Source organism: Rana temporaria, chromosome 1, assembly GCF_905171775.1.
Source record: "Rana temporaria chromosome 1, aRanTem1.1, whole genome shotgun sequence".
NCBI lineage: Eukaryota > Metazoa > Chordata > Amphibia > Anura > Ranidae > Rana > Rana temporaria.
The window spans coordinates 58,697,009-58,715,898 of NC_053489.1; the positions used below are offsets into that span (position 1 = coordinate 58,697,009).

Sequence of the window (18,890 nt, forward strand, 5' to 3'; positions counted from 1 at the left end):
TGTGTGGGGGCTGCGTTAACCCTAAAAAAGACATCCATGTGGGTGCAGTTGCACGGATGCACCCTAAGTGCATTCGGGGCCGTGCAGCAGCACCCACACAGATGTCACATTGGGTTTTTGAGGCGTGTGGCTATAAAAGGGGAAGTTGAAGGCCGGTATGTTTTTAAGGCGTGTGTTGGACCGGCTATGAGGGGACGTTGCAGGCCGGTATATTTTCGAGGCATGTGTTGGACTGGCTATGATGGGAGGTTGAAACTATTTTTTGTTTTCAGAGGTGGGAGGAGTCTTTCCAGCTTTCCTTAGGCTTTCTCTGCTGAAGAAATAAGAACTCTTCCCACCAGTGAGGTCCTTCATGGAGAAGTCCAAGGCTTCACTCACACGGGGTGTATGAATCTGTACCCTGTGTGGGGGCTGCGTTAACCCCAAAAAGGACATCCATGTGGGTGCAGTTGCGCGGACGCACCCTAAGTGCGTTCGGGGCCGTGCAGCGGCACCCACACAGATGTCACATTGGGTTTTTGAGGCATGTGTTGGACCAGCAATTAGGGGAGGTTGGAGGCGGTATTTGTTCGAGGTGTGTGTTGGACTGGCTATATGAGGAGGTTGGAGGCTGGTATGTTTTTAACCGGTTTCCGGACCGCCGCATGTACATATACGTCGGCAGAATGGCACGTACAGGCACATTGGCGTACCTGTACGTCCCTGCCTAGACGCCGGACGGGGGTCCGATTGGACCCCCCCCCCCCGGTACATGCGGCGGTTCCGTAGGCTCCAGAAGCGATCCGGGATGAGGGGATGGCTGTCCGTTTTCAGCCATCCCCTTGCGATCGCTCTGAGCCAATGCCTGAACTCCCCCCTCCTCTTCCTGTGTTTAGTGTAAACACAGGAAGGAGGAACTGTGTGATCTCTTCTCGTGGTGGTCATATCGACCACCGCTGCGGAGAGAAGACATCACACAAGTAATTTGCACCCCAACACTACACTAACACCTGTACATTTAGGCACATTTAACCCCTCCAGTCACCGCCGATCAACCCCCCAGTCCACTGTCACAGTGTCACTGAATGCAGTGTCATTTATTTTCTGATTACTGCATTTAGTGTCAGTGTGACAAAAAAAAAGTGTTAGGGCAGTTAGTTTTAGCCCCCTTTAGGTCCAGGGTAGCCCCCTACCCCCCCTAATAAAGGTTTAACCCCTTGATCACCGCCCTAGTTAACCCTTTCACCCCCTATTGCCAGTGTCACTAAGCGATCGATTTTCTGATCGCTATATTAGTGTCACTGTTGCCGCTAGGCAGTTAGTATTTTTTGAGGTTCGCCGCCAGGTTCTATAGCGTTAGGTACCCCCATAAATAAAGTTTTTAACCCCTGATTGCTACCTAGTTAACCCTTTCACCAGTGATCACCGTATAAGTGTTACGGTTGACGCTGGTTAGTTAGTTTGCTGTTTATAGCATCAGGGCACCTGCCGTATATAACCCAATAAAGGTTTAACCCCCTGATCGCCCGGCGGGTGATATAAATTAAATTTTAGCGTCAGTCAGGGTCTGCGTCGCCCCAGGCAGTGTTAGGTTAGTGCCAGTACCGCTTACACCCACTCGCAAAGCATACACCCCCCTTAGTGGTATAGTATCTGAACGGATCGATACCTGATCTGATCAGATCTATACTAGCGTACCCAGCAGTTTAGGGTTCCCAAAAACGCATTGTTAGCGGAATCAGCCCAGATACCCGCTAGCACCTGCGTTTCCCCCCCTCTACCCAGCCCAACCCACCCAAGTGCAGTATCGATCGATCACTGTCACTTCAAAAACACAACACACAACTGCAGCGTTCGCAGAGACAGGTCTGATCCCTGCGATCGCTAACAGTTTTTTTGGAAGCGTTTTCTACATTTTCTTTTCTATAGTCAGGTGCTTTTTTTACCCGTGAATCATCACCAGTGTACCACTAAATTTAGAGCCCAAAATGGCAAAGCGAATGTACACTGGTGAAGAGGCCGTCAGGATTCTGTGCATGTCAGATAGTGAAGAAGAGGAGGTCACGCATCTGACAGAATCTGGTTTAGAATACGAACCTGTTTACGACAGCGGCTCCATGTCACATAGCTCGGACGACGGAGTTGTGGTCCCTGCTAAGGCCAGGCGTACCCGACCCCGTTCTGATGTTGTTGAGCAGCAAGAACCGCAGGACCCTTGTATGGAGCAGAGAGCCAGTACTAGCGCCGCCATTCCTTCTGGTGGATTGGCAAGCACCAGCGGCCTAGTACACCCTGGTCGTTCATCCAGCACTGCAGTAACACTTGGTGACGTGGCGAGTCCCATAAGTGCAGTTCAAGCTGGCGAGGTGGCAAGCACAAGTAGTGTCCCGCTGCCACCAAGAAGAAGACAAAGACAGGCCCGTCGTGCCCATAGTGCCCTTCCTGCAGAATTCGCCTATCCTGATTGGGTCCCCACCACTTCTGCAGCACCCGTACTTCCCCCATTCACTGGCCAACCCGGTATTCAGGTGGATACAGCTAATTTTATGGCACTTGATTTTTATTCGCTGTATTTCACGGAAGATCTCTATAGATATATTGTGGACCAGAGTAATTTATATGCTGGTACCTACATCGCCGCTAATCCCCAGACCCTCCTTGCCAAAGAATGGAAACATATTGAGGTTTCCGAATTTAAGACCTTTCTGGGCCTTACCCTCAACATGGGCATACACCAATTTCAGGAATTGCGGATGTATTGGTCCACACATCCAATTGACCATATGCCCGTGTTCTCTGCTCACATGGCCAGGAAACGATACAAGGCGATCCTGCGGTTCCTGCATTTCAGTGACAATGCACTTTGTCGTCCACGTGGAGACCCTGAATTTGACCGGCTCTACAAAATTCGGCCCCTCATAAACCATTTCAACGAACGTTTTGCAGCCTTGTTTAATCCCCAGCAGGTTGTATGCATTGACGAGTCCCTAATTAAATTTTCTGGCCGCTTGTCTTTCAAACAATACCTTCCCAACAAGCGTGCCAGATACGGGGTCAAGCTCTATAAGCTCTGTGACAGGGCCACAGGCTACACATGGAGCTTTAGGGTTTAGGAGGGCAAAGATAGTGAGGTAGAGCCGGAAGGATGCCCAGATTACATGGGGAGCGCTGGCAAGATCGTTTGGGACTTGGTGTCACCCTTATTCGGAAAGGGGTACCACTTATACGTGGACAATTATTACAGCAGCGTGCCACTTTTTAGTCACTTGTTTGATCATCAGATTGGAGCATGTGGCACCGTGCGACCTAATCGCCGGGGCTTCCCCCAGAGGCTTGTAGATGCCCGTCTTAGCCTGGGGGCGAGAGCCTGCTTCAGATGTAAAAATTTGCTCGCTGTGAAGTGGCGGGACAATAAGAATGTTTTCGTTCTTACCACCCTTCACGCAGACACGACAGTACAAATTCGTACGGCGACTGGTGTTGTGGAGAAACCCCTCTGTATCCACGAATATAACCAAAATATGGGAGGGGTGGACCTCAACGACCAGTTGATGGCGCCGTATCATATTGTCCGTAAGACGAGACGCTGGTACAAAAAAGTGTCTCTACATTTATTTCAATTGGCTCTACTGAATGCTTTTGTCTTATACAAAGCTTCAGGACAGAATGGATCCTTCCTTCAATTCCAGAAGGATATCATCACAGAACTCCTGTATCCAGGCGGTACTGTACCTCACCATCCCCTACCAAATGCAGTAAGCCGACTGCATGAGAGGCATTTTTCGTATGCCCTCGAGAGTACCCTTACCCAACGAGCACACCAAAGAAAATGTTGTGTCTGTAGAAAGCGCGGATTTAGGCGTGACACCCGTTATTTTTGTCCCCGCTGTCCTGACAATCCTGGTCTTTGTATTGGTGAATGTTTTGAACGCTTCCACACACGAGTTAATTATTAGTGTAGGGTAAAACATTTCACAGGCTAAGTACACTTACACAGGGTCTCCCAAGATGCCATCGCATTTTGAGAGACCCAAACCTGGAACCGAAAAGATGAACAGTTCGTTACAAAAAAAAGTGTTAAAAAAAAAAAAAAAAAAATAGTAAAAAAATAAAAAATAGTTGTCGTTTTATTGTTCTCTCCCTCTCTATTCTCTCTCTATTGTTCTTCTCTTTTTTACTGTATTCTATTCTGCAAAGTTTTATTGTTATGTTTTTTCATGCTTGCTTTTCAGGTATGTAATTTACTTTACTGTTTTTAGGTACGCCATTCAGCTGTTGCGTGGACTTATTTATCTTGACAGCAACAGCGTTTGCTCCCACGATATATAAAGCCGCGACTCCAGTGCTGTAGAAGGTGATTTCACCACCACAGTTAAAAAAAAGAGCATATATGCCGAAGCATGGGGGCAGCAGGGGCGGAGGAGCGATTTTGCTCCTAATGCCGCGTACATATGGTTGACATTCCTACGGAGGCTCTTCCGTGGAAAAGTCTGACCATGTGTACACGGCATAGAAAAGTCCGACCGTGTGTACGCGGCATAGAAAAGTCCGACCGTGTGTACGCGGCATAACTTTTTTGCGGGAGGATGCCCCCATGCTTCGGTATATATATATATATATATATATATATATATATATATATATATATATATATATATATATTTTAGGCACAGGTTGCGTTAAAAAATGTTTTATTTTTTACTATGTTTTTTTTATAGGTATTTGCTTTGCAGGTATGGTATGATCTTACTGTTATACTGGAATGTTACTTTGTTTTAATGTTAACCATCATTTGCTTAGCAGGTACGCCATTCAGTTGCAGCGCGGATTTATTTAGCGTGACAGCAACAGCGTTTGCTCCCACGATATATATAAAGCCGCGACTCCAATGCTGTAGGAGGTCATTTCACCACCACAGTTCAAAAAAGAGCATATATGCCGAAGCATGGGGGCATTAGGGGCGGAGGAGCGATTTTGCTCCTAATGCCGCGTACATACGGTTGACATTCCTACGGAGGCTCTTCCGTGGAAAAGTCTGACCATGTGTACACGGCATAGAAAAGTCCGACCGTGTGTACGCGGCATAGAAAAGTCCGACCGTGTGTACGCGGCATAACTTTTTTGCGGGAGGATGCCCCCATGCTTCGGTATATATATATATATATATATATATATATATATATATATATATATATATATATATATATATATATATATATATATATATATATTTTAGGCACAGGTTGCGTTAAAAAATGTTTTATTTTTTACTATGTTTTTTTTATAGGTATTTGCTTTGCAGGTATGGTATGATCTTACTGTTATACTGGAATGTTACTTTGTTTTAATGTTAACCATCATTTGCTTAGCAGGTACGCCATTCAGTTGCAGCGCGGATTTATTTAGCGTGACAGCAACAGCGTTTGCTCCCACGATATATATAAAGCCGCGACTCCAATGCTGTAGGAGGTCATTTCACCACCACAGTTCAAAAAAGAGCATATATGCCAAAGCATGGGGGCATTAGGGGCGGAGGAGCGATTTTGCTCCTAATGCCGCGTACATACGGTTGACATTCCTACGGAGGCTTTCCTGTGGAAAAGTCTGACCATGTGTACACGGCATAGAAAAGTCCGACCGTGTGTACGCGGCATAGAAAAGTCCGTACACACGGCATAACTTTTTTGCGGGAGGATGCCCCCATGCTTCGGCATATATAAATGGTGCATGTATGCCCACCATTAGAAGTGGGTGGATGAAGGGAGGTATTCTAATGGTGGGCATACCCACAGATCAATCTTTTTTTCGTTCAGCCAACAGGCTGCATGAAAAAAAAAGGTTACAATACATGTCCAACAAGAACCATCAACGTACTGGTATGTTGCTGGACTTTAAATGGTTATACCAGAATGATGCCTGCGGGTTTAGGCATCATCTTGGTATCATTCTTTTCAGCCAGCGGTCGGCTTTCATGTAAAAGTAGTCCTAGCAGCTAATTAGCCTCTAGACTGCTTTTACATTCAGTGGGAGGGAATGTCCCCCCCCCCCCAGATATAAACAGCGCCATTGGGAATATGGGAAAGCATTTTATCACACCGATCTTGGTGTGGTCAGATGCTTTGAGGGCAGAGGAAAGATCTTGGGTCTAATAGACCCCATTTTTTTTTTAAAAAGAGTACCTGTCACTAACTATTGCTATCATAAGGGATATTTACATTCCCTGAGATAACAATAAAAATGGTAAAAAAAAAAAAAAAAATGGAAGGAACAGTTAACAAATAAAATAAAAAAAGCGAAATAAATATATAAAAAAAAAAAAAAAAAAAAGAAAAAAACATCCCTGTCCCCCCCTGCTCTTGCGCAAAGGCGAACGCAAGCGTCGGTCTGGAGTCATATGTAAACAGCAATTGCACCATGCATGTGAGGTATCACCGCGAAGGGCAGATCAAGGGCAGTCATTTTAGCAGTAGACCTACTCTGTAAATCTAATGTGGTAACCTGTAAAGGCTTTTAAAAATGTATGTAGTTTGTCGCCACTGCGCGTTTGTGCGCAATTTTAAAGTATGTCGTGTTTGGTATCCATGTACTCGGCCTAAGATCATAATTTTTATTTCGTCAATAATTTGGGCAATATAGTGTGTTTTAGTGCTTTAAAATAAAAAAAAGTGTATTTTTTCCCCAAAAAATGCGTTTGAAAAAACGCTGCGCAAATTCTGTGTGGAAAAAAAAATTGCAACACCCACCATTTTAATCTGTAGGGCCTTTGCTTTAAAAAAATATATAATGTTTGGGGGTTCAACTTAACTTTCTTGCAAAAAAATAATATGTTTTTATGTAAACAAACAGTGTCAGAAAGGGCTTTTTCTTCAAGTGGTTAGAAGAGTGGGTGATGTGTGACATAAGCTTCTAAATGTTGTGCATAAAATGCCAGGACAATTCAAAACCCCCCCCAAATGACCCCATTTTGGAAAGTAGACACCCCAAGCTATTTGCTGAGAGGCATCTCAAGTCCATGGAATATTTTATATATAAGTTGCGGGAAAAATAAATATATATATATATTTTTTTTTTGCGCAAAGTTGTCACTAAATGATATATTGCTCAAACAGAGCAATATATCATTTAGTGACAACTTTGCGCAAAAAAAAAAAATATATATATTATATATATATATATATATATATATATATATATATATATATATATATATATATATATATATATATATATATATATATATATATATATATATATATATATTTTTCCCGCAACTTGGGTCAAAATATAAAATATTCCATGGACTTGAGATGCCTCTCAGCAAATAGCTTGGGGTGTCTACTTTCCAAAATGGGGTCATTTGGGGGGGTTTTGAATTGTCCTGGCATTTTATGCACAACATTTAGAAGCTTATGTCATTTGCTATGGTTATATGTGGAATTGCACCCCAAAATACATTCTGCTGCTTCTCCTGAGTACGGGGATACCACATGTGTGAGACTTTTTGGGAGCCTAGCCGCGTACGGGACCCCAAAAACCAATCACCGCCTTCAGGCTTTCTAAGGGTGTAAATTTTTGATTTCACTCCTCACTACCTATCACAGTTTCGAAGGCCATAAAATGCCAAAATAGCACAAAACCCCCCCAAATGACCCCATTTTGGAAAGTAGACACCCCAAGCTATTTGCTGAGAGGCATGTTGAGTCCATGGAATATTTAATTGTTTTGCCCCAAGTGATTGAATAATGACCAAAAAAAAATGTTCAAAACATTGTCACTAAATGATATATTTCTCACACATGCCATGGTTATATGTGGAATTGCACCCCAAAATACATTCTGCTGCTTCTCCTGAGTACGGGGATACCACATGTGTGGGACTTTTTGGGAGCCTAGCCGCGTATGAGACCCCGAAAACCAATCACCACCTTCAAGATTTCTAAGGACATACATTTTTGATTTCACTCACACAAATCTTGAAGGCGGTGCTTGGTTTTCGGGGCCCCGTACGCGGCTAGGCTCCCAAAAAGTCCCACATATGTGGTATCCCCGTACTCAGGAGAAGCAGCAGAATGTATTTTGGGGTGTAATTCCACATATGCCTATGGCATGTGTGAGAAATATATCATTTAGTGACAACGTTTTGTAATTTATTTTTTTTGGTCATTATTCAGTGACTTGGGGCAAAAAAATTAAATATTCCATGGACTCAACATGCCTCTCAGCAAATAGCTTGGGGTGTCTTCTTTCCAAAATGGGGTCATTTGGGGGGGTTGTGTGCCATCTTGGCATTTTATGGCCTTCAAAACTGTGATAGGTAGTGAGGAGTGAAATCAAAAATGTATGCCCTTAGAAATCTTGAAGGCGGTGCTTTGTTTTCGGGGTCCCGTACGCGGCTAGGCTCCCAAAAAGTCCCACACATGTGGTATCCCCGTACTCAGGAGAAGCAGCAGAATGTATTTTGGGGTGCAATTCCACATATAACTATGGAATGTGTGAGCAATATATCATTTAGTGACAACTTTGTGCAAAAAAAAAATCAGTTTGTCATATTCCCGCAACTTGTGTCAAAATATTAAATATTCCATGGACTCGACATGCCTCTCAGCAAATAGCTTGGGGTGTCTACTTTCCAAAATGGGGTCATTTGGGGGGGTTTTGTGCTATTTTGGCATTTTATGGCCTTCAAAACTGTAATAGGTAGTGAGGAGTGAAATCAAAAATTTGCACCCTTAGAAATGCTGAAGGCGGTGCTTGGTTTTTGGGGTCCCGTACGCGGCTAGACTCCCAAAAAGTCCCACACATGTGGTATCCCCGTACTCAGGAGAAGCAGCAGAATGTATTTTGGGGTGCAATTCCACATATAACCATGGCATGTGTGAGAAATATATCATTTAGTGACAACTTTTTGTAAAAATTTTTTTTTTTTGTCATTATTCAATCACTTGGGACCAAAAAAAAAAATATTCAATGGACTCAACATGCCTCTCAGCAGTTTCTTTGGGGTGTCTACTTTCCAAAATGGGGTCATTTGGGGGGGTTTTGTACTGCCCTGCCATTTTAGCACCTCAAGAAATGAGATAGGCAGTCATAAAATAAAAGCTGTGTAAATTCCAGAAAATGTACCCTAGTTTGTAGACGCTATAATTTTTGCGAAAACCAATATATATACGCTTATTGCGATTTTTTTTACTAAAGACATGTGGCTGAATAAATTTTGGCCTAAATGTTTGACTAAAATTTTGTTTATTCGATATTTTTTACTTTTTGTTATAAGAAAAATCATTTTTTTTCAAAATTTTCGGTCTTTTTCCATTTATATCGCAAAAAATAAAAATCGCAGAGGCAATCAAATACCATCAAAAGAAAGCTCTATTTGTGGGAAGAAAAGGACGCAAGTTTCGTTTCGGTACAACATTGCATGACCGCGCAATTACCAGTTAAAGCAGCGCAGTGGCAAATCGTAAAAACACCTTAGGTCTTTAGACAGCGTAATGGTCCGGTCCTTAAGTGGTTAAGGAATGTGTTGGACCGGCTATATGAGGAGGTTGGAGGTCGGTATGTTTTTAAGGCGTGTGTTGGAACGGCTGTATGTGGAAGTTGGAGGTCAGTATGTTTTTAAGGCGTGTGTTGGACCGGCTATAAGGGAAGGTTGGAGGCCGGTATATTCGAGGCGTGTGTTGGACCGGCTATGAGGGTGACGTTGGAGGCGGGTATATTTTCGAAGGCGTGTGTTGGACCGGCTATGATGGGAGGTTGGAACTCTTTTGTCTTCAGAGGTGGGAGGAGTCTTTCCAGCTTTCTTTAGGCTTCTCTGCTAGAGAAATGAGAACTCTTCCCACCAGTGAGGTCCTTCATGGAGAAGTCCAAGGCCTCACTCACACAGGGTTTATGAATCTGTACCCTGTGTGGGGGCTGCGTTAACCTCAAAAAGAACACCCATGTGTGTGCAGTTGCGCGGACGCACCCTGGGTGCGTTCGGGGCCGTGCACTGGCACCCACACAGATGTCACATTGGGTTTTTGAGGCGTGTGTTGGACCAGCAATTAGGGGGGGTTGGAGGCGATATGTGTTTGAGGCGTGTGTTGGACTGGCTATATGAGGAGGTTGGAGGTCGGTATGTTTTTAGGACGTGTATTGGACCAGCTATATGAGGAGGTTGTAGGTCGGTATGTTTTTAGGGCGTGTATTGGACCGGCTATATCAGAAGGTTGGAGGTCAGTATGTTTTTAAGGCGTGTGTTGGACTGGCTATAAAGGGGAAGTTGAAGGCCGGTATGTTTTTGAGGTGTGTGTTGGACCGGCTATGAGGGGACGTTGGAGGCCTGTATATTTTCGAGGCGTGTGTTGGACCGGCTATGATGGGAGGTTGGAACTCTTTTTTGTTTTCAGAGGTGGGAGGAGTCTTTCCAGCTTTCTTTAGGCTTTCTCTGCTGGAGAAATGAGAACTCTTCCCACCAGTGAGGTCCTTCATGGAGAAGTCCAAGGCCTCACTCACACAGGGTGTATGAATCTGTACCCTGTGCGGGGGCTGCGTGAACCCCAAAAAGGACATCCATGTGGGTGCAGTTGCGGACGCACCCTGGGTGTGTTCGGGGCCGTGCACTGGCACTCACACAGATGTCACATTGGGTACAGCCGCTGCACCCCAGATGACAGCAATGGGACTGCCTACACGGGATGCTGGGAACACCTGTGCATCCCCATTCTAATTTGGGGACCACTGTACCCCTCTTTGTTATTTGTGTGTGTCTTATTATAGGAGTGTCATATATTGTAGGTTAGGATTAGTTTGGATTTCTTCTGGAGGTGTGTTGAGTTGACATAACTGATGTACCCCGCTCAGCGGGCCTTAGAGAACAGTGGCCCGCATATGGGCAGCACAGAGGCTTATTGGTGAGCCTTGCAGCACTGGGGTCCTTGGTTCAAATCCTGACCAGGACACTATCTGCATGGGAGTTTTCATGTTCTCCCTGGTACTCCTCCGGGTACTCCGGTTTCCTCCCACACTACATGCTACCTTTGTGTTGGTGGTGCAGTGGTTAGCATAGCCGCTTTTCTAAGCAGCTGACCCGGGTTCGATTCCCGGCCAACACAATCTCCAATACTTGGAGTACTCAGAGAGCGGTGGAATAAAGAATGAAATGAATGTGTGGAGTTTCTGAATCAACCAATGTAAATGGACAAACAAGACGATTGGCTGTTCCTAGAAGACGACTCAACAAAAAGTCTGAGGAACCCTCCCAGGGACCAGGTACGGCTATACCAACACAGGTCACTACACTAGTGGTGGCTGCCACTAGAGTAACCGGAGGGTCTTCCCATCAGCCCTCCATTTTTGTTTTTGGAGCTTCTGAATCACCAACTATCAATGTAGTTGGATAAACAAGACAATTGACATTACTGATATACCCTACACAGCGGGGGCGGGCCTTAGAGAACAGAGGCCCCATATGGGCAACACAGAGGCTTAGTGGTGAACCTTGCAGAACTGGGGTCCATGGTTCAAATCCATGCAGCTAGGACACTAGCTGCATGGAGTTTGCATGCTCTCCCTGTGCTTGCGTGGGTTTCCTAAGGGTACTCCGGTTTCCTCCTACACTCCAAAGACATGCTACCTCACATTGGTGGTGCAGTGGTGAGCATAGCTGCTAACCGAGCTGACCCTGCCAATGCAATCTCAAGAGGGATGCCTCATCTGGTAAAGTGTCACCCCATCCCATCATATTTGTATATACAATGTTCTCTCTACAGTACTGTGCAAAAGTTTTGGCCAGGTGTGAACAAATGCTGTAACCTTAGGGGCCATGTGATCCCTTCCTGGCCATGTCCTGGTCAGAGATCACTATGAACCTACCATAGAGGCCATTTGATCCCTTCCTGGCCATGTCCTGGTTGGAGATCACTATGAACCTACCATAAAGGCCATGTGATCCCTTCCTAGCCATGTCCTGGTTGAAAATCACTATGAACCTACCATAGGAGCCATGTGATCCCTTCCTGGCCATGTCCTGTCAGAGAGCACTATGCACCTACCATAGGGGCCATGTGATCCCTTCCTGGCCATGTCCTGGTCGGAGATCACTATGAACCTACCATAGAGGCCATTTGATCCCTTCCTGGCCATGTCCTGGTTGGAGATCACTATGAACCTACCATAGGAGCCATGTGATCCCTTCCTGGCCATGTCCTGCTCAGAGATCACTATGAACCTATCATAGGGGCCATGTGATCCCTTCCTGGCCATGTCCTGTCAGAGAGCACTATGAACCTACCATAGAGGCCATTTGATGCCTTCCTGGCCATGTCCTGGTCAGAGATCACTATGAACCTATCATAGGGGCCATGTGATCCCTTCCTGGCCATGTCCTGTCAGAGAGCACTATGAACCTACCATAGGGGTCATGTGATCCCTTCCTGGTCGGAGCACACTATTAACCTACCAAAGGGGCAATGTGATCCCTTCCTGGCCATGTCATGGTTGGAGATCACTATGAACCTACCATAGGGGCCATGTGATCCCTTCCTGGCCATGTCCTGGTTGGAGATCACTATGAACCTACCATAGGGGCCATGTGATCCCTTCCTAGCCATGTCCCGGTCGGAGATCACTATGAACCTACCATAGGGGCCATGTGATCCCTTCCTGGTCGGAGAGCACTATGAACCTACCCATAGGGGCCATATGATCCCTTCCTGGCCATGTCCCGGTTGGAGATCACTATGAACCTACAATAGGTGCCATGTGACCCCTTCCTGGCCATTTGCTGGTCGGAGATCACAATAAACCTATCATAGGGGCCATGTAATCCCTTCCTGGCCATGTCCTGGTCAGAGAGCATTATGAACCTACCATAGGGGCCATGTGATCCCTTCCTGGCCATGTCCTGGTCAGAGAGCACTATGAACCTACCACAGGGGCCATGTGATCCCTTCCTGGCCATGTCCTGGTTGAAAATCACTATGAACCTACCATAAGAGCCATGTGATCCCTTCCTGGTTGGAGATCACTATGAACCTACCATAGGGGCCATGTGATCCCTCCCTGGCCATGTCCTGGTCAGAGAGCACTATGAACCTACCATAGGGGCCATGTAATCCCTTCCTGGCCATGTCCTGGTTGGAGATCACTATGAACCTACCATAGGGGCCATGTGACCCCTTCCTGGCCATGTCCTGGTCAGAGATCACTATGAACCTACCATAGGGGCCATGTGACCCCTTCCTGGCCATTTCCTGGTCGGAGATCACTATGAACCTACCATAGGGGCCATGTGATCCCTTCCTGGTTGGAGATCACTATGAACCTACCATAGGGGCCATGTGATCCCTCCCTGGCCATGTCCTGGTCAGAGAGCACTATGAACCTACCATAGGGGCCATGTGATCCCTTCCTGGCCATGTCCTGGTCGGAGAGCACTATGAACCTACCATAGGGGCCATGTGATCCCTTCCTGGCCATGTCCTGGTTGAAAATCACTATGAACCTACCATAGGAGCCATGTGAGCCCTTCCTGGTTGGAGATCACTATGAACCCACCATAGGGGCCATGTGATCCCTCCCTGGCCATGTCCTGGTCAGAGAGCACTATGAACCTACCATAGGGGCCATGTGATCCCTTCCTGGCCATGTCCTGGTCGGAGAGCACTATGAACCTACCATAGGGGCAATGTGATCCCTTCCTGGTCGGAGAGCCATGTGATCCCTTCCTGGCCATGTCCTGGTCGGAGATCACCATGAATCTACCATAGGGGCCATGCGATCCCTTCCTGGCCATGTCCTGGTCGGAGATCACTATGAACCTACCATAGGGGCCATGCGATCCCTTCCTGGCCATGTCCTGGTCGGAGATCACTATGAACCTACCATAGAGGCCATTTGATCCCTTCCTGGCCATGTCCTGGTTGGAGATCACTATGAACCTACCATAGGAGCCATGTGATCCCTTCCTGGCCATGTCCTGGTCAGAGATCACTATGAACCTATCATAGGGGCCATGTGATCCCTTCCTGGCCATGTCCTGTCAGAGAGCACTATGAACCTACCATAGGGGTCATGTGATCCCTTCCTGGTCGGAGCGCACCATTAACCTACCAAAGGGGCAATGTGATCCCTTCCTGGCCATGTCATGGTTGGAGATCACTATGAACCTACCATAGGGGCCATGCGATCCCTTCCTGGCCATGTCCTGGTCGGAGATTACTATGAACCTACCATAGGGGCCATGTGATCCCTTCCTGGCCATGTCCTGGTTGGAGATCACTATGAACCTACCATAGAGGCCATTTGATCCCTTCCTGGCCATGTCCTGGTCAGAGATCACTATGAACCTACCATAGGGGCCATGTGATCCCTTCCTGGCTGTGACCTGGTTGGACATCCCTATACGGACGCACTATTAACCCCCCAGCATTGGTGTCAGCAGACACACTAATAACCCCCAGCATTGGTGTCAGCGGACGCACTAATAACCCCCAGCTATGGTGTCAGCGGACGCACTAATAACCCCCATGATTGGTGTCAGCAGACGCACTATTAACCCCCATGATTGGTGTCAGCGGACGCACTATTAACCCCCAGCATTGGTGTCAGCGGACGCACTATTAACCCCCAGCATTGGTGTCAGCGGACGCACTATTAACCCCCAGCATTGGTGTCAGCGGACCCACTAATAACTTCCAGCATTGGTGTCAGCGGACGCACTAATAACTTCCAGCATTGGTGTCAGCGGACGCACTAATAACCCCCCCCCCAGCATTGGTGTCAGCGGACGCACTAATAACCCCCAGCATTGGTGTCAGCGGACGCACTAATAACCACCAGCATTGGTGTCAGCGGACGCACTAATAACCCCCAGCATTGGTGTCAGCGGACGCACTAATAACCCCCAGCATTGGTGTCAGCGGACGCACTAATAACCCCCAGCATTGGTGTCAGCGGACGCACTAATAACCCCCAGCATTGGTGTCAGCGGACGCACTAATAACCCCCAACACTGGTGTCAGCGGACGCACTAATAACCCCCAACACTGGTGTCAGCGGACGCACTAATAACCCCCAACACTGGTGTCAGCGGACGCACTAATAACCCCCAACACTGGTGTCAGCGGACGCACTAATAACCCCCAACACTGGTGTAAGCGGACGCACTAATAACCCCCAACACTGGTGTCAGCGGACGCACTAATAACCCCCAACACTGGTGTCAGCGGACGCACTAATAACCCCCAACACTGGTGTCAGCGGACGCACTAATAACCCCCAACACTGGTGTCAGCGGACGCACTAATAACCCCCAACACTGGTGTCAGCGGACGCACTATTAACCCCCCGCATTGGTGTCAGCGGACGCACTAATAACCCCCAGCATTGGTGTCAGCGGACGCACTAATAACCCCCAGCATTGGTGTCAGCGGACGCACTAATAACCCCCAGCATTGGTGTCAGCGGACGCACTAATAACCCCCAGCATTGGTGTCAGCGGACGCACTAATAACCCCCAGCATTGGTGTCAGCGGACGCACTAATAACCCCCAGCATTGGTGTCAGCGGACGCACTAATAACCCCCAGCATTGGTGTCAGCGGACGCACTAATAACCCCCAGCATTGGTGTCAGCGGACGCACTATTAACCCCCAGCATTGGTGTCAGCGGACGCACTATTAACCCCCAGCATTGGTGTCAGCGGACGCACTATCAACCCCCAGCATTGGTGTCAGCGGACCCACTAATAACTTCCAGCATTGGTGTCAGCGGACGCACTAATAACCCCCCCAGCATTGGTGTCAGCGGACGCACTAATAACCCCCAGCATTGGTGTCAGCGGACGCACTAATAACCACCAGCATTGGTGTCAGCGGACACACTAATAACCACCAGCATTGGTGTCAGCGGACGCACTAATAACCACCAGCATTGGTGTCAGCGGACGCACTAATAACCACCAGCATTGGTGTCAGCGGACGCACTAACAACCACCAGCATTGGTGTCAGCGGACGCACTAATAACCCCCATGTTTGGTGTCAGCGGACGCACTATTAACCCCCATGTTTGGTGTCAGCGGACGCACTAATAACCACCAGCATTGGTGTCAGCGGACGCACTAATAACCCCCAGCATTGGTGTCAGCGGACGCACTAATAACCACCAGCATTGGTGTCAGCGGACGCACTAATAACCACCAGCATTGGTGTCAGCGGACGCACTAATAACCCCCAGCATTGGTGTCAGCGGACGCACTAATAACCACCAGCATTGGTGTCAGCGGACGCACTAATAACCCCCAGCATTGGTGTCAGCGGACGCACTATTAACCCCCAGCATTGGTGTCAGCGGACGCACTAATAACCACCAGCATTGGTGGACCCCTTTCCCTTTTTTTTGCAGCTCTCCCAGTATTGGCTGTTCCACACCTCAGCATGATTGGATATGCTAAAGTCATGTGGTTACTTGTCTGGGTTTTGACTGGATGTTAGTGATCATAGCTGAATTTTGTGTAAGAACTACACAGGAGAAAATGCATGCTGACAAGGGAAGTGTAAAGGTGGGCGGGGAGTCTACTGACGCACTAATAACCACCAGCATTGGTGTCAGCGGACGCACTAATAACCCCCAGCATTGGTGTCAGCGGACGCACTAATAACCCCCAGCATTGGTGTCAGCGGACGCACTAATAACCCCCAGCATTGGTGTCAGCGGACGCACTAATAACCCCCAACACTGGTGTCAGCGGACGCACTAATAACCCCCAACACTGGTGTCAGCGGACGCACTAATAACCCCCAACACTGGTGTCAGCGGACGCACTAATAACCCCCAACACTGGTGTCAGCGGACGCACTAATAACCCCCAACACTGGTGTCAGCGGACGCACTAATAACCCCCAACACTGGTGTCAGCGGACGCACTAATAACCCCCAACACTGGTGTCAGCGGACGCACTAATAACCCCCAACACTGGTGTCAGCGGACGCACTATTAACCCCCCGCATTGGTGTCAGCGGACGCACTAATAACCCCCAGCATTGGTGTCAGCGGACGCACTAATAACCCCCAGCATTGGTGTCAGCGGACGCACTAATAACCCCCAGCATTGGTGTCAGCGGACGCACTAATAACCCCCAGCATTGGTGTCAGCGGACGCACTATTAACCCCCAGCATTGGTGTCAGCGGACGCACTATTAACCCCCAGCATTGGTGTCAGCGGACCCACTAATAACTTCCAGCATTGGTGTCAGCGGACGCACTAATAACCCCCCCAGCATTGGTGTCAGCGGACGCACTAATAACCCCCAGCATTGGTGTCAGCGGACGCACTAATAACCCCCAGCATTGGTGTCAGCGGACGCACTAATAACCCCCAGCATTGGTGTCAGCGGACGCACTAATAACCACCAGCATTGGTGTCAGCGGACGCACTAATAACCACCAGCATTGGTGTCAGCGGACGCACTAACAACCACCAGCATTGGTGTCAGCGGACGCACTAATAACCACCAGCATTGGTGTCAGCGGACGCACTAATAACCCCCATGTTTGGTGTCAGCGGACGCACTATTAACCCCCATGTTTGGTGTCAGCGGACGCACTATTAACCCCCAGCATTGGTGTCAGCGGACGCACTAATAACCACCAGCATTGGTGTCAGCGGACGCACTAATAACCCCCAGCATTGGTGTCAGCGGACGCACTAATAACCCCCAGCATTGGTGTCAGCGGACGCACTAATAACCACCAGCATTGGTGTCAGCGGACGCACTAATAACCCCCAGCATTGGTGTCAGCGGACGCACTAATAACCCCCAGCATTGGTGTCAGCGGACGCACTAATAACCCCCATGATTGGTGTCAGCGGACGCACTATTAACCCCCAGCATTGGTGTCAGCGGACGCACTAATAACTTCCAGCATTGGTGTCGGCGGACGCACTAATAACCCCCAGCACTGGTTTCAGCGGACGCACTAATAACCCCCATGATTGGTGTCAGCGGACGCACTATTAGCCCCCAGCATAGGTGTCAGCGGACGCACTATTAACCCCCAGCATTGGTGTCAGCGGACGCACTAATAACCCCTTTCCCTTTTTTTTGCAGCTCTCCCAGTATTGGCTGTTCCACACCTCAGCATGATTGGATATGCTAAAGTCATGTGGTTACTTGTCTGGGTTTTGACTGGATGTTAGTGATCATAGCTGAATTTTGTGTAAGAACTACACAGGAGAAAATGCATGCTGACAAGGGAAGTGTAAAGGTGGGCGGGGAGTCTACTGACATCACGACTCCACCCACCGAGCTCCAGACAACAGACCCACCCAAAGAATCTGTAGTTTTTCAGGCCTCATAACAGACAGAGGGGAGACATTTGCAGGAGGAATGTATATCCTTATAGATCAGCACTAGGGCAGTAGTTTAGAAAGGACGAGAGTGGGTTTACATCCACTTTAATTCATTTAGCAGATAAAAGTAGTAAAAACAGTTTGATTCTCTTACATGCCGCTGAACAGGAGGCTGTACGCATCTGTCTGATGATGTGATGCAAAGTAGTAATAATTGAACACTCTGATCCTGAAGACTGTGGAGTAAACGCAGATACTCAGGAAGAATATGGTGAGAAAACAAGCCACCTGGAAGTGAGAGAAAGGCAAGATGGACATAACATGAAACTTTTCATTATAAATAAATAATATATAATAGAATCAAATATCTGTCAAAAAGTACAAAAATATCTCGATATAAAACATACCTCACCAATACCCCAAATAAAAAAGAAATCTTGTCCCATATAAATATAATGGGGCAGATCCACATAGATCTGCACCCGCGCAGCGTATCCGAGATACGCTACGCCGCCGTAACTTTCCCGGCTTTGGTTCGAATCCTGAAAATTTGCGCCGTAAGTTACGGCGGCGTAGT

At 47.6% G+C, this 18,890-nt stretch overlaps 1 protein-coding gene across 1 annotated transcript in view; it reads right to left on the reverse strand.

Moving 5' to 3' along the window:
* Nucleotides 1-18,890, reverse strand: part of LMBRD2 (LMBR1 domain containing 2) — a 133,701-nt gene that overhangs the window by 45,106 nt on the left and 69,705 nt on the right. Inside the window, exon 12 of the mRNA XM_040338362.1 lies at nucleotides 18,468-18,601. Coding sequence (XP_040194296.1) covers nucleotides 18,468-18,601 — 134 coding nt within the window. The remainder of the gene's footprint in view (nucleotides 1-18,467; nucleotides 18,602-18,890) is intronic.